Source organism: Corvus kubaryi, unplaced genomic scaffold, assembly GCF_017639235.1.
Source record: "Corvus kubaryi isolate FWS band 111438036 unplaced genomic scaffold, C.kubaryi_AGA036_p1.0 37193, whole genome shotgun sequence".
NCBI classification, from domain to species: Eukaryota; Metazoa; Chordata; class Aves; order Passeriformes; family Corvidae; genus Corvus; species Corvus kubaryi.
The window spans coordinates 573,825-597,394 of record NW_024581055.1 but is presented as its reverse complement, the minus strand read 5'-3'; the positions used below and the strand labels follow the sequence as shown (position 1 = coordinate 597,394).

Genomic DNA, 23,570 nt, shown 5'->3' with positions numbered 1-23,570 from the left:
ATTAAACCTTCATCTGCTGTCTGGCTTTTCCCACTGGGATAAAATGAGAAATTGGAATCTAACAGCATCTGGATGAACCTGTCCTGTTACAGGGAAAATCTTTCTTCCTGCAGGTATTCTGGGTTTAGGGAATTTCCCACTAATACCAACCTGTGCTGTCTCAGTTCTGTCTCCTGCTGCTGCTGTGTTGAATAACAGTAAACTAAAAAACAGGTATTTAAAAAAAAAAGCTTAAACTCACAAATCTCCCTTCCTTCCCTCCAGCCAAACCAGAGGAGCCCAAAGCAGCCGAGGCCGTGACTGGGAACGACATCACAGCTCCTCCCAACAAGGAGCTCCCTCCCAGCCCGGAGAAGAAGACCAAGGTAGGAGCTGTTCCCTGTCTGCCATCTCTGCTTCCATGGGTTTTATTTGCCAGCTTTTCTGCTTCCCCAGCTGTGCCAGCCCAAATTCTGTTTTCTGAGCTGCCACTCGTGAGCCCTTTCCCCAGAGCAAACCCATCCAGTTCCGGAGCTGTGGCCAGGGGGACTGGAAGCACCCTTGAGAAAAGTGTGGAAACTTTATTTCACTGAATTCCCCGGCTGGTGTTGGTGGTGTAGCAGTAGTAAACGTGTAGTAAACGTGTAGTAAGAGTGTAGTAACGCCCGTGCTCACCGATACTCTGTGTTCACAACACATTTCTGTGCACTGCACAGCCCTGCTCCGGCCTGGCTCCTCTGGCTTGGGAGCTTTGCTTTCAGGAGCTTCCAGCACGCAGCAGATTCCCCCCGAGTGTCCCCAGGAGGGCTGGGGGGGCCGGGGGCTCTCTCCCCTCGAGGCCCTGCCCGTGTGACCGCGGGAGCTGATCCGATGAGGATTTGGAGCTCGCAATCCCCGTGTGCCCGTAATTGGAAAGCCACGGCCTGTGGATTGCACGTAGCTCTGGATGCCAGGAGCACCCAAGGACTAATCCAGCTTTAGCAGCCATTCCTTCTGCTGCTTTCGGCGCTGCTGGAATAAATCCCGTTGGTTTGGAATTGAATGGCAGAACCCCCCGGCCCCAGAGGCTGCTGCATTTCGGTCTTTGTTACGCTCAGAAAACAGAAAGGTTGTTGTTATTATTATTATTATTATTATTATTATTTGTTTCCTTTAAAATATCACTTTTCTGTTGTTGCAGCTCAATGTTTTGGTTTACAATGCGCTATTTTTTGTTGTATTTCTTTGGTTTTATCCTGGATTTTGCTTTTTGGCCCACCCCTAAAGCCTGCTGCATCCACCTCCTCTCCAAAGCCGGCAGCAGCGAAAGCCAAGCCCTCGGCCACCACCAGCCCCAAGCGGCCGAGCTCGGCCACCCCGGGCACAAACAAAAAGCCCACGAGCCCAACTGCAGGTCCTGCTCCTGGCAGCGCTGCCAAACGCCCCGGCACCAGCAGCACCCGTCCCTCCACCTTAACTCCAAAAGAGACTAAACCAAAGGTAAGAACCGTCCGGCTCTGGGGGAGCGCCCAGGGCTCACTCACAGGGAGATTCCCAGCTCTCAGCCACGAGGCAGAACGTCATTCCTGTGCTGGGGTGAGGTCAGGAATGGGATTCAGTGTGCTGGGAGCTGCAGGGCTCTTGGGAGCAGCTTCCATTAACCCAGGGATGGCATCAGGTCCCTGGCACTGAATTGTGTCACCACAGAGAAGAATAAACCTGAGCGTGTTGCTGAGATTGTCCTGATGAATCAGGGATCCCAGATTGGCTTGGGTTGGGAGGGACCTCAAAGCCCATCCCATTCCAGCCCCTGCCATGGCAGGGACACCTCCCACTGTCCCAGGCTGCTCCAAGCCCCAATGTCCAGCCTGGCCTTGGGCACTGCCAGGGATCCAGGGGCAGCCCCAGCTGCTCTGGGCACCCTGTGCCAGGGCCTGCCCACCCTCCCAGGGAACAATTCCTTCTGTATACAGCTCCTAAATCCAGGCAAGAACATGGGAATCCTGACTGGAGACCTTTGATATTAATATTGAAGAAGAACAAATCCATGTGAACGCTCCATATCTCCCACCAATGGTCATTTTTTGGTGTCTGGTCACTGCAGAACTGCACAGAGAGAACTGACAGCACTTAGAAAATGTTGGAGATTCGTAATTCCCCTAAAGAGAGTATTCATGGGCAGAGTTGCATGTTCCAGATAAGCAGGGAATCCCCATGTGTGAAGAACGGGAGGTGTCCCTTGAATGTTCCCTGTGTTAACCTGTGATCTTACAGAGTAGAAGAATTCAACTTTAAAAGGGATTGTCAAAATCTATTTCACTGATGGCTAAACAGCACCATTCCTGCTGTATTAAGCTCAAATTACTGCATTTGAGTGTCTTTTAGGACTAACTAAAAATAAGAGAAGGCAAATGAGAGGCCAGGTGTAAATCTGTGCTTTTCTCTGAGCTGGTGACTTTGGTTTGGCTCAAGTTTTTGGATCATTCTGAATCCCTTTTTGATAAAACCAGATTTGTCCCCGTGCATTAACTCAGTATTTCCATACTTCAGAGATCAGGCAGTTGACAAGCCAAGTGCCTTGCCAGGGACAGCAGGAAAGAGTTTTCCAAGTGAGGGATGAGCCATGGATACCCGATTTCATGTCCCCAGTGTTGAAACAGATTCCACCTTAGGGAGCATTCCTGCTCCTGGAGGATGGGAATGTCTCCCAGGAGCATTGCTGGTGGACTGATGGTTCCATTTTCTCCAGAAATCAAAACCTCCTTCGCAGCTGGAGAGGCCTCCACACATCAAAGCTGAGCCAGCCCTGGGTGGGACCTGCTCCTCCGCAGGGTCCGTGCTCCATGTCCTGCCCTCCACTCCATCACTCGCTTCTGCACATCCTCACTATGTTTTAATTGCATTATAGCCTTTCAGCAGTGCCAGGCTTAATTAAGTGTTTAAGAATTTCAGCAATTTCTGTTCATTTCAGCCTTTTTTGGCACTTCCCATTGACTTGGAGCGCGGTGCTTTGCCGGTGACGTTCCGGCTGTTCTGACGCTTCCTGCTCCGTTCCAGGTTGCAGATGCGAAGCCCACGGAGAAGAGAACCTCCCTCTCCAAGCCTCCAGCCTCCACCACTCCTAAAACTCCTTCCAGGAGCTCCTCTGCTACTCCCAGGACCACGGCACCATCGCCGGTGACGGCAGCGGCTGCTGCCAAAACCACGGCGGCGTCTCCTCCCAAGAGGCCGACGTGTGAGTCCTCCCTCCTTTCCCTTGGGAATCTGTCCTTCAGCAGCAGCAAGGTCCTGTCTGAGCAGCACCAGGTGCTCCCCACAACTCCCTGACAGGAGGGGCAGTGAGGGGGGGTCGGGCTCTGCTCGAAGGGAACAGGGACAGGAGGAGAGGGAACGGCCTCAGGCTGGGCCAGGGGAGGCTCAGGGTGGATATTGGGAACATTCCTTCCCCAGAAGGGCTGTCCGGCCCTGGCACAGCTGCCCAGGGCAGGGGTGGAGTCCCCACCCCATGAAGTGTTCAAAAGCCACTCCATCATTGTCTGGATTCTGAGAGTAGCTCAAAGGTTTTTCTCTCCAGGGCTTCCTCTTCCAAATTCCCTTCAGGGCCAACCTGGATCAGCTCTGTGTGATCCAGGGTTAATTCAGTTACTGGACACACTTGATTTAAGAGTAGGGATTCTATTCCCTCTGCATTTTGCCATAGGAACAGATGAAACACTAAATAAAACTTGGGAAAGCAAATCTTTGGAAGAGGACTTGGAACACCTGAACTGGTGTGTGAAATCCAAAAAGGGTTGAGCAGAAGCAGAGGGTTTTTAGTAGAGCAGGAAGAATTTGGAGCTGAAATCACATCAGCTTCATCCAAAAACTGTGTCCCAGTCTTTAATACTCTTTAATACTGCTGCTAAAGAAGGGACTTCCCATGAGTTCAACAGGAAACCTGAGCAGTGTTTTAGATAAACTAACACTGTTCTCACTCATTTTAATGGAGCTCAGGAGATTTAACATCAGATAAAATCATAGTTGAGTCTTCTCAAGTCTTTTCAAATGACTGGGCCTCAGTGGCAAAATTTGCCAATAAATGTGTAAAACGACACGGATTGGTTTGAATCCCAAAGCATGGATTCATAGCCCCGCTTTCCCAAAGGAATTGTAATGTTTCAGCTGTGTTGGGATGTGTTAGGCTTGATGGACATCCCAGACTTTGTGCTCTGGGGGAAAATCTAATTCATCAAGTGTAGAGAAGGTGCTGCACATTCCAAGAGCTGTGTATCCTGTCTGATCCCATGGACATCCTGGTAAAATTCATTTTGTGTGGTCTTGGAGGCAAACTGGAGCCCTGGAATGTGGGATCTGTTCTAATGAGTTGGGTTCATTCCTGCTGCCCAAACCGAGCCACAAACAAAGGAGCGTTCGCTGCTGACATTTGAAAAGAGACGGAGTCAGCGATGCAGAGCTGCAGGGAGGCTGTTCCAGGAGGCAGGATGTGCAGAGGAAGAGGCTGTGGCACCGGGAATGTGGTGGGACTCTGCCAAGTGCAGGCAGAGCCTTGTGGGTGAGGGAGGATGAGGTCAGCTGGAGGGACTCCATGGGGAGGCACAGCCGCCCTGTCTGGGTCTGCAAATGCGCAGAGGAGGCAGGAATGGGAAGAGGAAGGGGGTCCTGTTCTGGCTGAGGGGGAAGCAGGGGTGGGACAGAGGGTGGGTGGTGCCCTGGGGCCTCAAGGGAACCACAGTGAGCCCAATGCTCATGGTTTGGTTTGGTTTGGTTTGGTTTGGTTTGGTTTGGTTTGGTTTGGGTGAGACGTGGGTGGGGAGACCTGGAGCTCTTGGAGTCACAGCTCTGACCAGCTCCTTCAGAGGAGGGGGCAGCCAGTGGGGCTGGGCTCTGCTCCCAGAACAGGGACAGGAGGAGAGGGAACGGCCTCAGGCTGGGCCAGGGGAGGCTCAGGGTGGACATTGGGAACATTCCTTCATGGAAAGGGTGGCCAGGCACTGGAATGGGCTGCCCAGGGCAGTGGAGGAGTCCCTGTTCCTGGAGGGATGTGACACCCATGTGGATGTGGCACCTGGGGAGTGGTCAGTGGTGGGGAACAGTTGTACTGGATGGCCTTGCAGGACTTTTCCAACTACAGTGATTCCATGAATTTAGTTTCTCATTGCACAGTGTTGAGACAGAGAGTAAGTCTGGGGCTGAAGATCCTCCTTCAGGACAGCTGCTGGTGCTTTTCTCATGTCAGGCACTCGGTGCCTTGAGCTGCCATCAAGTTTCAGTCATTGTCTCACATGAAGTGTGTGTGTAAAGGCTGGGTTTGACATTCTATAGTTCCACTTTTTCAGGTATTGAATGTCAGTCATTTTTCTCTCTCTAAAGGAGAGCCACGGATTATGCAGAGATTGATATTTTGATTTTTAATATTTTAAATTTTAATTTTTTTTTATTAGTTTTTGTTCCCCTCCGCGTGGAAATTACTTTAATATTTGTACAAGACCACGCTCAGCCCCTCAGATCAGGCACAGATCAAAGTCTGTCAGTACAGACCATCGTCCCAGGGGCTTTATCTGGGTTTTCACCATCTCATGTTAACACAGACAGAAGTGTTCAACATTTGGCTCCCCACTGACACCAACAGAAATAACATCTCTCTGTATATTAATGTAACATAAGATTCCTTTGCCTTTACATAAACCTAAGACTGTTCTGTCCATGCAGTTTCCCCAATTAAAGTTGTGGTCTCGAGGAATGAAATGAGGTTGGCTTGCCAGCCCCTTGTTTGAAGTGTTTGCTATTAATTATGTATCTGTCCTTTAGGCCTTATTAAATTATCCAAATGAGTTTCACCTCATTAGCTGGAATCTTATCTGGGGTGTTTAATTGAATGCTTTTAGCAAAGTCAGGGTGGAATGATCCAGACTAACTTGGCCTGTAGTTATCTGCCTCTTCCCCTTGGTCTTTTTGGTATTGATATTCCATAAAGGACCCTGACAACTGCTGGAGTTTATCTAAAAATCTGAGACTAAATGGAAATTAAATATTAAAAAACAAGGGTTTTCATAATTTCTAACTTGGGTCTTTTCCATTTATTATTTCTTTTCAATGTTGCCTTCCTTTGGCTGTTGAAATGAAGCAGACTTTACCCAAACTTGCTCCCCACTGAGAGTAAAATCCCTCCAATTTCATGAGCAAAGAGCTCCTTAAAATAAAGTTCTGTGTCTGTTTTTCAGTCTGTGGTTTTTGCCTTGGTGAATTTGGTGTTTGGTTTTGTCCTGCTTGGAGAAGTGTGGCTGCATCCCTGGTTTAGCATGTCCTCTGTGCAGTGTAATCAGGTCATGATCGTTGGGCTTTGCCCAAAGGCAGCTCAGTTTAGGGATTGATTTTTGGGTTTATACAATTAAAATAGGGGCCGAAATATGTGCAATAACTCCTGTGCAAGAAAATTGGCACAGGGTAGGACTGGTCTGGCAATGAGAGCAAGGTTGGGCAAGGACGAACATGGGGTTGCTTTTGGTGCTTTTTAAAGAAAGGAAATGTTTTGGGGTGGTTTTTTGCTCGGTTGGGGTTTTTTTAAGAACTGAAGGCGGGGCAGGATTAAAACACTCCCAGCGAGTGCTGTCAGATTGAATTTGAGAAGAAACGAAACGCAGCCCATCCCCAGGTGTGTGGTGTCACCGAATGAGGATCCTGTGACGCGAATTGGTGCTTTGGCTGCAAAGTACGAGGGGCTTTTGCTGCCAGCAGGAGCTCCCCAGCCAGGTGCTCACCCAGAGCAGTTAATCCTTGGGCTGATTCCAGGCCTGGACTCCTGCAGGGATCCTCCCCTGACGTTCTGACCGCTGTGTTTGTGTTGGCAGCGATCAAGACGGACGCGAAGCCGGCAGATGCCAAGAAAACCTCTGCAAAGTCTCCCTCAGGTAACTGCTCACTTCCCATCTCACTGTGGAAATCCTTTGTGGGAAAACCCTGCAGGACCATCGAGCCCACCCAGCCCCCAGCACTGCCAAGGCCACCCCTGACCATGTTCCCCACATCCACAGGGCTGTTAAATCCCTCCAGCAATGGGCACTCCACCCCTGCCCTGGGCAGCTGTGCCAGGGCCAGACAGCCCTTCTGGGGAAGGAATGTTCCCAATATCCACCCTGAGCCTCCCCTGGCACAGCCGGAGGCTGTTTCCTCAGTCAGAGTCAAATCCCCTTTGTCTGGGGCTGGGGTCGTTAAGGGGGTCCCTGTACACCTCTGGGAACGGGGGTGTCCCAGGCCAGGCTGGAGCACCCTGGGATGGCAGAAGATGTCCCTGCCCGTGCTCTCTAAGGTCCCAGCCCACACTGGGATTGTGTGACTGAGGACATTTGTGTAGCAGGCTCTGACCCCTGTTCTCCCCCTTCCCTCCCACATTCCCTGCGATCCCGCAGCAGATTCCAGCCGCCCCAAGAGCGCTACTGGCAATGCCACCAAGAGCAGTGCCACCACTCCTTCCACCACGGCCTCCAGCGCTCCCAGCGTGCCCGGGGTGGCCTCCAGCCGGCCCAAGCCCAAAGCTGCCGCGCCCAAAGCCGCCACGGCCTCCACGGTGTCGGCGGACGCCAAGAAAGCCACGGCCAAGGCTGCCAGCAAAGCCAGCGGCGCCTCCAAACCGCCCCGCCCGGCCAGCAGCGCCTCCGCCCCCGACCTGAAGAACGTGCGCTCCAAGATCGGCTCCACCGACAACATCAAGCACCAGCCCGGGGGAGGGAAGGTGAGCTCCTCCGGCCGCGAGCGTCCGCGCTCGGCTGCGGCTCTGCTGGGCTGGGTGCCTGTGTCCTCACTGCTCTCCTCGGGCGCGCTCTGCAGAGCTCCTCGCTGGGGTCCTGCTTGCTGCACAAGGCGGGATCCACCCCAGAGCCAGCCCCTGTTCCCTGGGATACCTGCAGGAATTCAGAGCTCTGCTGCTGCTCTGCTGTCGTAGGGCCTGGCACAGAGACTCGGAGTGGGAGGCTCGGAACCTGTCTGTATTCCAAACCTTTGCCTTTGAGTAGGGGAACTGAGTCTGCTGAATGGTACAGAAGGTGGAATAGTGCACTAGGATGAGGGAAATCTGGCTTCAGGAGCAAGTTCCACAGCATCTTTCCCTGTCCAACTTGTCAGGCCCAAAGCTGACATGAAATGAGCCTTTTGGGATCACCTGTGGTGGCCACGAGGAGAGGATAGTGCTGAAAAACCATTAACAGAGATAAAACCTGGGGCTCTCACTGCCTCTTAATGCTCTTAAATGGCATTTCCACCATCAGTATCTGCCATGGAAAGGATAAAGGTGTTGGGATGCACCTGCAGCCTCTGCTGGGCTTTAAACAATGTGGCTGTGCAGAACCACAGAACCGTGATCAGCTGTTGTATAACCCCGGCCTTGGGCTGGCCTCGTGTGTTAGTAACAGCCAGAGGCTGTGATTCCCCCCCAGTGGGACACAGATCTTTCCACTTCTCTTTGCTGCAGCTCTGTGGTGCTGAATAACCCGGCCCAGAACTTTAATGTGCTGCCAAGGGAGCACATTCCATGCTGGGAGCCTTAATCTGCTCTCAGGCACATTAAAGTCAAGGGCACTCCTGGCTGGGTGTTGTGTGTCCCAGACAGCATCGATACAGCATGGATTTATCCTCAGAGTCAGCAGTCTCCTGGCTGTGCAGCAGCACAGCACAGCCCTCATTGTGTCAGCTTAAGGGACTTTAGCTGGCATTTAATTGCACTGTCCTGAATTTTTCTAAATATTTTCACAGTTATTAAATCCTAACAATTGCCTTGTTAAGCAATTTGTCCTTTTTGTAGTCTTATTTACACTGGGCTGTTTTTAGAGTCTGAGAATGTTGTAATCTTGGGGGGGGGTTTGTTCACTGGTCTGTAGGTTAGTGAAATACAAGATTTATGCTGAGCCCCTCCTCAAAAAATGCAGGTTCTGCTGCACTTCCCTGCATCTAAATTAGCCAAACAATGGATATTCTCAGGTAGATGCTGAATTTTTATGAAACCTGTAAATTTTCCTTCAATTTTCTGCTCAGCTGGACTGTCTGGGTGCACCTGCCTTTTGTTAGATAAAAACCAAACCAGGTGTTGAGCTCAAATCCTGAGTGCAGTGTTGTGTGGCTGGGAATCCGAGCTGGGAGCACGGGCTGTGTGTCCAGCAGAGCTCTCTGAGCCCCAGATCAGCCCTGGCTGTCTCTGCCTCCCAGATCTGCACCACGTCCTCTGTGTGCAGGAGCTGGTCCTGCGCTGCTGTTGGGTTCCCCAGGGATTTGGTTGGATTTTTTTGGCAGGATCAGTGTCCTGGGGTCCCTTGGATCCCGAGGAAGGGCACCAGGAGCTTTTTGAGACATGGAGCACTGAACCCTTGCTCTGTGCCCCCAGGGTGCCTGCTCCACCCGGGGCTGTGCCCTCCCACCCTCAGTGTCACCCTTCCTGGGCATGGGATTATCCTTGGCCTGGGAATTAGAGCATGCAAGGAGTTCTCCTGGGTCCTCTGCTGCACCAGGCGTATCCGTGTTCCCGTGCTCCTGCCCACACTTCTGCTTTTGCTGGTTGAAATCATCCCTTTGTCTCCATCCAGGGGAAAATAGAGAAAAGGCCAGACTCAGCCGCCGCCGCGCCCAGGTCTGAACCCAGCGCGGGCACTAAAGTGGCTCCTAAAGCAGCCGCAGCAAAAGAGGGGGTCCCCAAACAGCCCAATGGGAAAGTGAGTTCCTTTCACACTTTTCTCTGGGGGAGATGAAGGAAAATGTTTCCGTTTTGAGTCACTGTCCCTCCTCTCCAGCTGTCCTGCTCTCTCCTGTCAGTGGCACTGTTCCTTGCACAGGCACTTCCCGTCCTCTCCTGTGCACCCTGAGATGTTCCCAGGGAAACTCCTCCAGGGAGCGACTGTCTCCACACCTGCTGGAAAGGTTTCCAGAGCAGGGTCCTCCAGTTTCACTTGCAGGTTAATGCAGGCTTCACTTTGAATCAGAGGTTTCCTTAAACCCAGTTCTTGACACAGAACCAGTTTGTAACGAGGCAGAGAGGTTGAGTTCAGAGCTGCTGCTTGTAAGACTGCAGAAATGAAGGAGTTCACATCTTTCCTGTAATACTCCCGACCCAGTTGTACCAAAACTCTGTAACTCCATGCATGAGCCCATCACCATTGGATGGGCTACTCCAAAGTACAGTAGATGGGGTGAGGGGGGAGTGCCACAGTGTAATTCTGATGTTATCAGGTGGGAATGGTCAGGAATGAACAGGATTTGTACCTCTAGCAAGTCAGTGAACCACCCCACGCTCCATGGCACGGGTATGTTCCCAGAGCTGCTGTTCCCTGAATCCAGCCCTTCTGACCTGGCTGAGGAGCTCTGGGAACCTGCCCAGGTGAGAGTGTTGGGTGATCCCTGTTGTGCTCCAAGTTTATCACCTTTTGTAGAAATCAGGATCCAGCTTGGGCCCGTTAGTGCTGTGGTAAAAAACTCCAGACTAAACCTGTGTTGTAACTAACCTTTGTAAGCACCGGTGCCTAACCCAGTTACTGCTGTGAGTAAAGCTCACCTCAGCTACTCCTGTTGTATTTAAAAATCACAGAATCATTGAGGCTGGAGAAGCTCTCTGAGATCATGGAGCCCAAGCACCCCCACCCCCAGCACTGCCAAGCCACCACCAACCACATTCTCATGCCCTCAAATCCAAGTCAGTGTAAAGGAGAAACAATTTCATTAACACAGGACTCATCTGAGATCATTCAACCGAAGGTTTCACCACCTTCAACAGGAAAAATGTTTCTCAGACCCAGCTTTACTGCCCAGGGGTTTGGAGGGACATTATCCAGGGCTGGAGCCAGTCCAGGTGTGGGCAGGGAGCAGCTCACAGCGTGCTGGGAGCGGTGGCTCCGAGGGCTGGCTCTCCCTGCTCTGGGGAAGCTGTCACTGGAAACCTCCCAGGAGACTTCCTGGGGCATGGACAGTCTCATCCCATCCCTCTGGGCTCGCTCTCCCTGCTCCAGGGAGCTTTCCTGGGGCCACGGGCAGTCCCATGGCTCTGGGCTGGCTCTCCCTGCTCCAGGGAGCTTTCCCAGGGCCACTGGCACCCCCATGGCTCTGGGCTGGCTCTCCCTGCTCCAGGGAGCTTTCCTGGGGCCACGGGCAGTCCCAGGGCTCTGGGCTGGCTCTCCCTGCTCCAGGGAGCTTTCCTGGGGCCACGGGCAGTCCCAGGGCTCTGGGCTGGCTCTCCCTGCTCCAGGAAGGTTTCCCCCAGCCACGGGCAGTCCCAGGGCTCTGGGCTGGCTCTCCCTGCTCCAGGAAGGTTTCCCCCAGCCACGGGCAGTCCCATCCCACGCCGGGGCTCCGCAGGGTCCATGGGAGCGTTCTCCCCGCGGTGCTCCCAGCCTGGCACTAACACTGTCTGTGCAGCCTCCTGTCCTTCACTCTCTCTCACTCTCCTCCTCGGTGGCTTCCCCCCTGCACTGGGTCGAGTTCCACACAGTCCCTGTTGCTCCAGAGCCCCCTCCTGCCGTATGACAACTCTAACCAGTCCTCTTCCCTTGTGTTGTTTTCCATTCTGTGACGTTCCAGGTCCAGATAGTCTCCAAAAAAGCGAACTACAGCCATGTTCAGTCCAAGTGTGGTTCCAAGGACAATATTAAGCATGTCCCTGGAGGTGGGAATGTAAGTATGGGTCTGGGCAAGCTGTCTGTCTACTAACTCCTCTCGTGCCGTGTTGGGTGTGCCAGCCTCAGGAATGCTCTGCTGGAGGCAGAAGCTGAGGCAGAGCCCCAGGGCTCCTGGAGACAACTCAGGCTGGAGGATTATTGCATTTCCCTCGGGCTGCCAGGCTGAATGCGTGTGTTCGTTTCACAGTGCACAGCTGCCCCCGGGCTGTTCCTGCTCTCTGGGCTGGCCATGGCCAAACTCGGGGTGGGGACGTGGCTGAGCCTGGGACTGAACTCGCCTGGAGCTCCTCGGCACCTCCTCCCTCCCTGACCTCCTGTGGAACTCGGATTTCCCAGAGCACATGCATTAAGGCCTGGAAGTGCCTGTTACTCTCCCCTGGCTCACAGGGCCAGCTGCAGCCACACTCATTTCACTTCTTGTTTCACAAAAAGGACTTTGGAGCAGGCAAAGACTCTGGGACTTAATCTTTGAGCTGAGATTAGTTTCTAAATGTAAAGGCTGCTGGTGTCTCTGGCAGCAGGGCTGAGCTCATTAAAATAGAAAGGTGATCTGGTGGTGTCTGCAGCTTGGTTTGGGGTGTTAGATGCTCAAAGTGTCTGCCAGGCAACCCAGCTTAACTGGGCAGATCCTACAGCTCGGGAGAGCATGAGCATGGTCTGGGGCCTCGGGGGCAGATCTGTGCTGCCCTGACCAACCTGGGCTGGGCTGTTGGCACAGGACAGGCTCAGGAGGGCAAAGTTTGGGTGGTTTCAGAGACACTGAAGGACTTGAGCCCAAGGAAGTTTTTTCCATAGGTGTTTACGTATCCTGGGTTCCCAAGGAGTGACATCCAGCTGTCATATCTGGTGAGGTGCCCAGGGTGTCTGGCTGGAGCCTGGTCCAGTGACACAAACCCTGCTCAGGACCTGGCTGTGGAGCCAGCTGGGGGCCACTTTTCCTGGGACATCCATGTCCAACTGGCTGAACCTCTACATGACTGATTTTTCCACAAATCTTTGCAAGTGGCAACCAAATGTGTGTTCTGAACAACTGGTTCCCTCCAGGGTGGTTGCCACAGTGGCCAGAGACAGATGCTGGGGCCACACCTGTGCTACTGAGCCCAGGCTGCCTCCCCCAGTCACTGGACACACACCCCTGCTGCCTGGGGATTTGGGATTTGGGGTTTGTGGTTCTCCCTTGCTGTTTCCATCATGTAGACCATGTTCATGGGAGTGTTTCCCATGGAAGTGCTCACACAGGAGAACTGGGAAGGCTGGTGCTGAGCCCTCAGGGTGTTTTTGAGCCCTGTTTCTGTTCCTGCTGGCTGTTCCACTTGGTTCTGTCCCCCAGCCTGGGCCAGGCTGTTCCAGAGTCAGTGGCAGAAGTGCCTTTGGCCACACTGGTGACAGTTTCTGGAGCAGCTGGTGGCATTTCCCTGTCTGTGCACTCCAAGGAGCTGCATTTTATTAACCACTTCAATTTTGCCACCTTCATCTTGTTCAGCCTTTCAGGAGCCTCACTGGTGCCTGTCCTGTTTTTTCAGGCTACCAGAAATGGGATTGAAATGTGGGAGATCTTTTCTTGCCTAATGAACTGCGCCAGTGAAGCGTCCTTCCGCTCATGGATCGCCATCCTGTCCTTCCCTCTTCACTGCCAGGCATTCCCAGCCAGGGACAGCTGTGTCCCTGCTTTCTTCTCTTCTCCTCTCCCACACTCTCCTTTCACCACTGCAGTTTTGCTCCTTGCTCAACCACTTGAGCAGCTCTTTATTCTGCATTTTCAGAGCCCAAAGCTCATTTCCAGGTTCCAAATGCTCCCAGAGCAGCTCCAGGCAAGCATTCCCAGCCCTCCAGCACAGGCAATGTGGATGTGAGTGCCCAGTCTGTCTTCCCAGTAAATAATTTTCTTTTATTCATTTTTATATCTTCTCACTCCCTTTGGGGCACTGTGACTTTAGTGACCTCTTCCCAGATGTTTTCTTGTTCAAGTGGCTGTAATGATCACTTTTGATAGAATTCCCAGTGTTGAATTCCCTGGTGGGTCTGTCTGGAACGTCTGTTCTGGTCTGTGCCTTCAGTTAAAGCTTTCAGGAATCCTGTGGACAAGACTTGTGGTTTAGAAACAATTTCTGATTGAGCTTTAGGGTTGCTCTGGTAGAAGTGGTGGGCATGGAATGGTTTGGGTTGGGAAGGACTTACAGATCATTGAGTGCCACCCCTGCCATGGGCAGGAAATCTTCCACTATCCCAGGTTGCTCCAAGCCCTGTCCAGCCTGGCCTGGGACACTCCCAGGGATTCAGGGGCATTGTCCTGCTACCCCCCCAAGAGGCTCCAGGCTGGGTCTCTGTTCAGGTGCCCATTTTGTCCTCTATACAAGGACATAATTTCTTCTCCATGCCCAGATTCCCCAGAAGCCGTGCCCAGAAGCAGAAGTTGTTCCTGCTCACGTTACACTCACCAGAAATACCTCGGCACAAACATAGTTCAGTTTCCTGGGGAAAAGCTGTTGTCGTATTTTTGTTTAGTATTTCCCACTCTCAGAACCACTGAGGTTGGGGAAGATCTCCAAGACCATCAAGTCCAACCTTTGACCAAGTTTTCTGTTCAAAGAAAGCAGTACAGAGGTAGATTTTACAAAGTGTGGCGATGTCTGTGTCGGTGAAGGTCTGAAGGGGCTTTGGAGTGTCCATGTTTCTCTGTCCTGTGGCTTGGCCTGCTTAGATGGATTGGGAAGTGGTCAGAGACAGAAAAGCCAACAAGAGCTGAGGCTCACACTCCCCACCTGAGCCTCTGTCAAAGCTCCAGTTTGTTTCTGGCACCAGAGTCTGTGTTTGGCTCTCTCAGTGCAATCCCAAGGTGCAGACCCAGCCCCTGTTAGAAATCCTACAAACACACCCTTCCATGCAGGTGGGACAGTTGGGATCTCAGCTCAAGAGCCACAGCTGGTGACAAACTGCAGGATTTCAAAGTGCATTCTGTGAAATAAATTCAGTTTCATCCCAGCTCCAAGCAAGCAAGGACTGGTGATTAAAGCTTTAGTAACTTGACTCAGCCCCTGAGACAACCAAATCAGGGTCTGTGACTGACCTTTTGAGGCTGTCCCTGAGCTGGGGCCGTGGGGCCATGGCAGGAGGCTGAGCTGTGCTGTGCTGCTCCTCCTGGGCCTCCTCCCTGTGCACACAGAGCAGGAGGATCCACTCTTCCCAAGGAAGAGTTATGGCAAATGATCCTGGGAACTCTCAGTAAACTCCCCGAGTGGCTGGTGGGTGGAGGAAGTCTTGTCACATTCTAAAGGAAATCTGTGGATTTTCTCTGTGCACTGACCTGGAGCAGAACTTCTGAGCCTGCTGGTCCCAGCTGGTGGCTGCTCTCACCTCTGGCATTGGTCTTCAAGAGGGATGGATTCCTGGAGCAGTGCATTCCAGCTGGGCACTGTGATCCCTCAGAGAATTCCAGACTGGTTTGAGTGGAGGGACCTTAAGGATCATCCAGTGCCACCCCTGCCATGGGCAGGGACACCTCCCACTGTCCCAGGCTGCTCCCAGCCCCAGTGTCCAGCCTGGCCTTGGGCACTGCCAGGGATCCAGGGGCAGCCACAGCTGCTCTGGGAAGTTCATTCCAGTCCCTCCCCACCCTCCCAGGGAACAATTCCCAATCTCCCACCCATCCCTGCCCTCTGGCACTGGGAAGCCATTCCCTGTGTCCTGTCCCTCCAGGCCTTGTCCCCAGTCCCTCTCCAGCTCTCCTGGAGCCCCTTTAGGCCCTGCCAGGGGCTCTGAGCTCTCCCTGTGTCCTTCCCTTCTCCAGGCTGGACATGATGGTGGAGAGCAGAGGCTGGAGCTGTGGCACGGCCCTGGCCCTGCAGCAGGAGGTCTGTGAGGTGACCCCAGGCCATGGCCGTGTCCCCAGGCTGGGCAGGAGCCGTGTGGGGAACGTGGCAGCGGGGTTGGCTTTTATTGTCCCTGTGCCCAGTGCTTCTGTACCCCATGGCTGTGCCCTGAGCTCAACCCCATTCCCAGTTCTGTCCCTCTGTGCTGCTCTCTGGTCTCAGCTCTGTCCCTCACTTTAACCCCCCCGGCTCTGAGTGACCCCGGCACTGCTGGCGGCATTGGCAGTGGCCAGGAATGCTCAGGAAGGATTCCTGGGAATCAGCAGCAGGAATAACGTGGGAGAGCAGGGGCACTCACGAAGCACAACATGGTGCTTTGGCCTCCAGAGTCTGGAGAGGTTTCTCTGTGCTCAGCTGCTGCTTTTTGTCTCTCCAGGTGCAGATCCAGAACAAGAAAGTCGACCTTTCCAAAGTGTCCTCCAAGTGTGGATCTAAAGCAAACATCAAGCATAAGCCAGGTAGGAATTTCACCATTTCCTCATTTCTCTGTATGTTTTGTCCCTTTAACAGAGTCCTGGATTGTGACTGAAATAGTTTAAGGGGTTTGTTGCTTTCAGGGGGTGTCCTCAGTGCTTCTGGAAATCCCTAAAAATGCTTCTTCCACAATTCCTGGGGGTTTCATGAGCAGAGAGGGGGATTAGATGTGGGATGTCCTCTTGCCTGTGAAGATAATCTACAGCTTCGACTCATTTCTGCTTTTCCTGGTCATTTGAGAATGAAACGTGGATGCTTCTGTGACCATAGCAGGAAGCTTCATCCATGCTCACAGAGGGCGGTGGGGCACTCGGAACATCCAAGGATGTTCATGGAACATGGAAGGATAAAGGAAATTCCCTTCAATTCTTCAGAGCACATGCAAGGGTCCTTTCAGCCTTGAGTCCATGGCAGCTCCTGCCTCACAGAAAACCCTTTGGCCCTTTGATGAATTTTCTGGGATGAGTGTGCGGGAATTATCTGCTCCCCCTGAGAACACAGCGGTTGCTCTGCGTGAATTCCTGGGAATCTCAGGTTTCTCCCCAAGCTGTGCCCAGCCCAAGGTCCTGGGGCTGGAGGCCCCTGGCTTGGCCTGAGGGATGGTCAGTTCAGTGCCCTTGGCTGGCCCCGTGGTGTCTGGGGACACTTCTCCGCCCGGGAACGCTGCCGCCGGCACAGCCCGCACACGAGGGACAGAGTTCACTGCCCAGGGCTGGGAACAAGCACCACGGGCTGGGAACAAGCACCACAGGCTGGTCTTTGTCCCCTCTGGGAGTCGCCTGCGCCCTCCCCAGCCTGCCAGGTCCGGGCAGCTCACCCTGCTGCAGGAGCCCTCGCTCCAGCGGCTCCGAGCGCGCTCCGGCGTTGGGAACGCGCTGCCACGGCCGCGACCTCTGCGTGCTCAGCGCTCAGCAATAACGAGCTGGGAGTGACAATCAGTGCCCTTGTCCCGGCCTGATGAAAGCACAGCCACCCTGCCAGCGGCTCCCACTGGGTTTAACTGGTTTTGTTGGACCAAATCCGTTGGTTTCTGCCGTTGGCCACGCCGGGCTTCCAGAGGGGGCTGAGGGTTTAATGATGTCACTGGGAAGCAAAGCTGTGCTGAGCAGGACTTCAGCTGGGCTTTGGAGAGGCTGCTGGAACCTGGACTGCAGCCGGTGCAAGGTGGCCCTGGCCACGCAGGGGGGTGGGAATGATCCTTAAGATCCATGATTCCAACCTGTGGGTGTGTGCACAGTCTGATTTATCAATAAAGGAAGCACCACTGTGGTCAGAGGGATGGAGCATTTCCCCTGGGAGGAAGGGCTGGGAGAGTTGGCATTGTTCACCCTGGAGAAGAGAAGGTTTTGGGGTGACCTCATTGTGGCCTTCCAGGACCTGCAAGGAGCCAAGAAAGATGGGGAGAGACTATTTCCAAGGGCCTGGAGGGACAGGACACAGGGAATGGCTTCCCAGTGCCAGAGGGCAGGGTTGGATGGGAGATTGGGAATTGGGAATTGCTGGCTGGGAGGGTGGGGAGGGGCTGGGCTGGAATTGCCAGAGCAGCTGTGGCTGCCCCTGGATCCCTGGCAGTGCCCAAGGCCAGGCTGGACACTGGGGCTGGGAGCAGCCTGGGACAGTGGGAGGTGTTCCTGCCCATGGCAGGGGTGGCACTGGATGGGCTTTAAGGCCCCTTCCAACCCAACCCAACCCATTCCAGGATTCTGTATTCTGTGATTAATGGGAACTCGAATCTATTCCGTTCTGGAAAATCTTGCTAAAATTCTGCAGGTTTCTTTCTGACCTCCACGTTCTCCTGAACCTGCAGTGTTCCTTCAGTTCCCCCCAGGCTTTTCCTGCCTGTGGAGCCACAGGTCGGGTGTGTGCCAGGGAGGAGCTGGCCAGGCAGGCAGGGGTGCCCGGGGATCCCAGGGCTGGAGCAGCAGCGGGAAGGGATAAGGAGGGCAGGAAGGCAGTGACACAGAGGAGCAGGAGGTGTCCTGGCACCAATGAGTGCACAGATGGCTGAGCTGGAGAGGCCTGGGCAGGACAGGGACAGGAGCAGTAGGAGTCAGCCTTGGAATGAGGGGTGGGATTTCGCAGTGAGGGTGGGATTTCGCAGCTCTGGGGAAGGAGGCAGCCTCAGGAGCAGATCCAGGGAGGATCTCTCCAGCCTGCCTGCATGTGCAGCATTCCCCAGGGCCCTGTTTGCTGGCACAGCTGGAAATCACCAACTTTGGTCTTCCAGTTTGAAACCAAACTTTTCCTGGGGAGAGGCTGAGCCAATGAATGTGGAACTTGTCCTGTCCCTGCTCCAAAGGGTCCCCAGTGGTTCTGGGGCGGGGCTGGGAAGGGAACACCTGGATGGGACTGCTGGGAGCTTCCCCAAACTCAGCCCTGCTCCCTGTCCCTGCAGGGGGAGGAGATGTCAAAATCGAGAACCAGAAGCTGAACTTCAAGGAGAAGGCCCAGGCCAAAGTGGGATCTCTGGACAACGTGGGACACTCGCCGGCCGGAGGAGCCGTCAAGGTGAGTGCAGGGGTCTGGCACAGCCAGGGAATGGTTTTGATCCAGTTCTTGTCCTTCTCCTGCTGTTCCTGAAGTGCAGCTCCTCCACCACAGCCTGTTCCAGCCTCCTTGTTTCTGGGGCCTGTGCTCTGCACCCCGGGAGTGAGGCTGGAGCCCGGGATGAGGATGGTTGGAAAGGAGAGAGCTGGGACTCACCTCGGGGTGCCTGACCCTGCTGGGCATTCCCAAGGGCTGGCACTGCCCATCTCCATCCTTCCTCTTGGAATGTGGGAGCAGGGATTGCTCCAAGCTGTGAGCCCAGCAGAGGGGCTGCAGTGGCCTTCACCCCCAGTGAAAGCTGGTGAGATCCATGTGCTCTGTGCTGGGAGAGAGCACCTGGCAGAGCATTTGCAGAATCATGGGATATCCTGAGCTGGAAGGGATCCGTCGAGCCCGGTCCCTCAGCCCTGTTGGTGTGAGGATGAGAACAGATCCCAGCTCTCATGGCTGTGACTCAGCCCTTCTCCCGCAGGAACACAAACTGTCCCCAGCCTTGGCTCTGCACATTCAGGTCTGGCTGCAGCAATGGGACATCTGTGCTCAGGCAGGGGACATTCCCTCCCTGAGGAACATGTGGGCCTGGCACAACCCCAGGGAGCTGGGAATTGTGCTTAGGGAGTTGCTGGAAGGGACCTTAAAGCCCATCCAGTGCCACCCCTGCCATGGGCAGGGACACCTCCCACTGTCCCAGGCTGCTCCAAGCCCCAATGTCCAGCCTGGCCTGGGACACTGCCAGGGATCCAGGGGCAACCCCAGCTGCTCTGGGCACCCTGTGCCAGGGCCTGCCCACCCTCCCAGCCAGGAATTCCTTCCCAATATCCCATCTAACCCTGCTCTCCTTCAGCCTAAGGCCATTCCCCCATGTCCTGTCACCCCATGCCTTCAGGAAAAGTCCCTCTCCCAAATGTGAGGTCTGAGAAGATGCTGCTTCTGAAATGGGCCGTTGGCTCTGGAAGCAGAGAAAACCCCTCTGGGAGCTGCCAGCAGGACAGGCAGACCCAGGAGAAACACCTCCAAGCACTTGGATTCCCTGGTTGTGCCAGCCTTGGTTTGTCTGAGGATCTGTGTGTGGTGGAAGGGCTCAGAGCTGGGCTGGAGCCGTTGTGTTGAACCCTGGGTGCACTGGAAATCAGTGATGCCAGTCCTGAGGGGCAGCGGCGTTCCCGAGTGGATTGAGCGTGTGCTCAGTGATTCCTGGTAAAGCAGGGGGAGAGGGGATGGCCACTGGGGATGCATCAGGATTCTCCTGTCTCCAGCCCTGTCTGGAAACTCCATCCTGGCAAATCATGGCTCAGGGAAAGCTGGAAGGAGCTGGAGAAGCTGCTGCTGGGTTGGGAGGAGTCTGGAACTTTCTCTGACAGAATTCCAGTGAACTGGAGTGTCTGGTCTGTACACTGGTGCTGTTTGCTGGTGACTGGTGCTTTCACCCAAGTTCCAAAATCTCACCTGTTCAGATTTAGTCTGATTTTGGAGTGTGTTCCCCCCTCTCTGCGGGTGTCTGTGGTGACACTGCCTGGCACTGTTGGTGGTGTCCCAGTGTCTTTCCAAGCGAATCCGTCGCTCCCAGTGGGATCCCCCCAGGGCAGCAGACTCCTCTCCAAGGGCAGGAGGGCTCAGCTCTCTGCCAGGGCCAGTAAAAGGCAGTGACTCCAGGTGGGATGAGCGGCTCTGGTGTGAGATCAGACCAGGATGGGATTCTCTGAAGTCACAGTCCTGGTTCATGGCTCAGCATCAAGGGAAAATGAGCTCCTTGTGTGAACTTGGCCTTCCTGGCTTCGGACCCACCATGTGTTAGAAGCACAGAATGCTGGAGTGGGTTGGGATGGAAGGGACCTTGAGAATCACCCCATTCCACCTCCCACTATCCCAGGCTGCTCCAAGCCTTGTCCAGCCTGGCCTTGGACGCTGCCAGGGATCCAGGGGCAGCCACAGCTGCTCTGGGTGTCCCCAGGTCATGATCCATTGTCACAGCAGTGACCCCACCCCACCCGCCAGCCCTTGGGTGCCCTCGGAGCACTGGGATTTGTCCTTGCCGTTCCCTGGCCCCTGTGCCATTCCCTGGCCCCTGTGCCGTTCCCTGGCCCCTGTGCCGTTCCCTGGACTGTGTTCCAGGCTGTCCAGCTGTGTGTGAGGGAGCAGGCGCTGAGCTCCAGGGCCCCGGGGTCTGTGAGACCCCGCATGGCCGGGCAGGATCTGCTTTCCCAGGAGCGGAGATTCCCGCTCCCATCGCCTCCCGTCCCTGCGACCCTCCCCACCGTCCCCGTCGCTATTGACCCGTGCCCACGATTGTCATTGTAGGCCGAGGGCGGCGCGGAGCCGGCGCAGCTCCCGCCGGCGAACGGAGCGGGGCCGGGCCCGGTGCCCGCGGCCCCCGCGCTGCGGGAGAACGGCGTGGGGCCGGCCCTGGCCGCCCTCAGCACCGCCGACCAAAGGGAAATGCAGAGCCTCGACACTCACATCCAAGAAACAAGTAAGTGCCCGCGGGCCCCGCCCGAGCCGGGGGGAGGGAGCCCGGCAGCCCCGGGCACGGCGGCGTCGCTGCCACCGCAGCCCCCACCGCTGGTAGCGACGTCTGCAGGCTTGTGGTGCCTTTCTTTTAATTCAGAAAATTGCCTTTTATCTTCCAGGCATCTAATGATGACATTATGGTATCGTCTTCCATTCCCCTCCTGTCCCTTGTCTCCTCCTCTCCCCGTGTCCCCTTGTCCCCTGCCCTTGTGTCGCTGCAGATTGAGTCTCACAAGCTGACGTTCCGTGCGAAGGCCAAGGCTCGAACAGACCACGGAGCAGAAATTGTCGTCTCCAAACCCCCCACCCTTTCCAGCAGCACCTGCCCCCGGCGTAGCACCTCCGCCAGCGACAGCCTGGGCTCCGTCGCCTCCCCGTCACCGCTGCCGGCGCCCCTGGCCGCGCCCTCCCAGCAAGGCTTGTGACCCCCAGCCCCGCTCCACGCGCCCCGGGGACCCCAGCTTGGCTCTCTTAACGCGGCTCTGGCTTTAGGTGGGAAGGGGACGGTGTTCCATGGGCTGGGCCTCTCTGGAGCTCGGAGCGTCCCGGGGACCCGGCCCCGCCCGGGCTGGGGGTCCCTCGGCGGCTGGAAAGGGGCTCCCCTCCCTCTCCGTGCCCGTCCCGTTGGCCTGGGGTGACTCTCGAGTGTTGGTGTCGCGTCGGGGCCGGGCCCGCGCGGCTCCCGGGCTGTGCCAGCGGCGGGGACAGAGCAGAGCCCCGCGGGGTGCGGGCTGAGGCCAGGCCGAGTTAACAGGGATAAGCTGTGATCTTTCTTTCTGTCTCTTTTTTGAACCCCTTCCCTCCTCGCCGCTTCAGTTTCTGCCGCCTGTGGGATGCTGATAAATCCCCTCCACACTCGTTAGGCTGTTTTAACTGTTGACTTGAACCTTTTATTCTTTGTGACGAAGTGTTGATGATTTATGGTGTTACGAACCCGTGCTAAGTTTCCTTTTCTCTTTCCTTCTTTTCTGACCCGTAGGAGAGTAGGGACATTTAACCGCTGCTGCCGTGTTGGCTTCTTACTGACATATCCAGCCATTGTAACTTCTTTGTTGTTGTTTGGGGTTTTTTTTTAATATTTTAAAACGATGGAGCGAGTTCATGGGATTAAGCCATGTCTGGAACGAAAGGCACAGGAATGTGTAAAGGGCAAACTTTGAGCTGTGAGAGCTCAGGTGGAGCCTGTGTTGACCTCGAGATGTGTTAATTGACGCTCGTGAGCCCTCCCCGGGGTGCCTTCTGCAAAGGTGGTTTATTTATTAACGGCACGGCCGAGCCCTGGGATTTCTCCCGTTTTTCCAGGGCCGAGGCTGAGGGAGGCAGGAGGCGGCCGTGGCGGGGCAGGAGGGCGCAGGCCGGGAGTTCCGAGGCTGCAGCAGGTCCGTGGGTGCGTGGGGGGTGTGTGGGGTGTGTGTGGTTTTAGTGGGGTGATGGATGGGGAACCCGAGCGTCGGGATGAGCAGGGCCGCGGAGGCAGCAGGGAGAAGGGAAGGGAGCGCTCATCCCGGGATGAGGCCGGGAGCCCTCGGCCGGGCAGCAGGGCGGGGTTGGTGCCAGGGAGTTGCAGCTCTGACTAGAAAGGAGATTTAACCACTCTTGGAGCTCCTCGTTTCAAATGACACTAAAGAAACGAAATGTAAATAAATTAAAAGAAAAGAAAAGTGTTCTTGGGTGGTCAAACTAATTTAAAGCAAAAAAAAAAAAAAAAGAGAGAGCAGAGTAACAAAACACTGGGATCAAAGAGAACTGAACCAGGCGTGTGCTAAGGGGGGCTGCTCCAGGAGGGGACAGAGGGAAGCCTGCAGCTTCTCGTGCTTGTGGGAGTATTTCTTTGGGAAGCCGACAATGACACGATAACCCGGAATCTGTATTTACACACAAAGATTCTTATTGCACTTGTATTTTTTATATTAAAGTTTGCATGATTTCTAATAAAATGGCATTAAAATGTACTAGTTTGCATCAAAGTCGTCTGGTAGTTTCATAAGTGCTTTTTCATCTGAATACAAATTTAAACGAGTGATGCAGATTTGCACCTGAAAGGGGCGGTTATATATACCCAGAGACCTCCCAGTGCTTCCCTTCCTCTTCTTCCTCCTCTTCCTTCTCTTCCTCCTCCTCCTCCTCCTCCTCCTCCCCCCCCACCTCTCCACTCCCTTCCACATCCCTGTGACCCCAGCCGGGGAGCGCGGCTGTGCCGTTGCTCCCTGCCCTCCCTGTGTGTCCCTGTGTGTCCCCGGCGTTCCCTGGAGCAGCCACTGCCACCCGGCCCTCGCTCGGAGGGAGGAGCTGGAGCCGGGCCCATTCCCCGGAGCCCCTGTTCGTTCCCTGTATCCCGGTATATATCACTGCCCTCCCGTGACGCTTCCTTCTTTCTTTACTGCTAAATTCTACACACCAGCTTCAGCTTGGCAGCCTTGGCTTTGGTCTGGTTGATTTTTCCAACACTTGAATTGCGGGAAAATTTGAAGGAGAGGAGAGGAGCAGGATGAGCCCCTCAGCAGGACGGTGAGCCTGAGGCCTGGTTCCCTGCCTGGAGCCTGGTTCCCTGCCTGGAGCCTGGTTC

At 54.8% G+C, this 23,570-nt stretch overlaps 1 protein-coding gene across 10 annotated transcripts in view; it reads left to right on the top strand.

The window, feature by feature from the left end:
* Window positions 1–22,956, top strand: part of MAP4 (microtubule associated protein 4) — a 152,512-nt gene extending 129,556 nt beyond the window's left edge. For 4 of the 10 annotated variants that reach the window (XM_042022282.1, XM_042022278.1, XM_042022287.1 and 1 more), the window contains 10 exons: window positions 265–365; window positions 1,246–1,458; window positions 3,016–3,193; window positions 6,807–6,866; window positions 7,365–7,687; window positions 9,528–9,653; window positions 11,509–11,601; window positions 15,852–15,933; window positions 18,345–18,457; window positions 21,226–22,956. In XM_042022282.1, coding sequence (XP_041878216.1) covers window positions 265–365; window positions 1,246–1,458; window positions 3,016–3,193; window positions 6,807–6,866; window positions 7,365–7,687; window positions 9,528–9,653; window positions 11,509–11,601; window positions 15,852–15,933; window positions 18,345–18,457; window positions 21,226–21,429 — 1,493 coding nt within the window. In that variant the 3' untranslated portion in view covers window positions 21,430–22,956. The other 6 variants (XM_042022281.1, XM_042022280.1, XM_042022279.1 and 3 more) reach the window with 6 other exon arrangements.
* The last annotated feature ends 614 nt before the right edge of the window (window positions 22,957–23,570 follow it).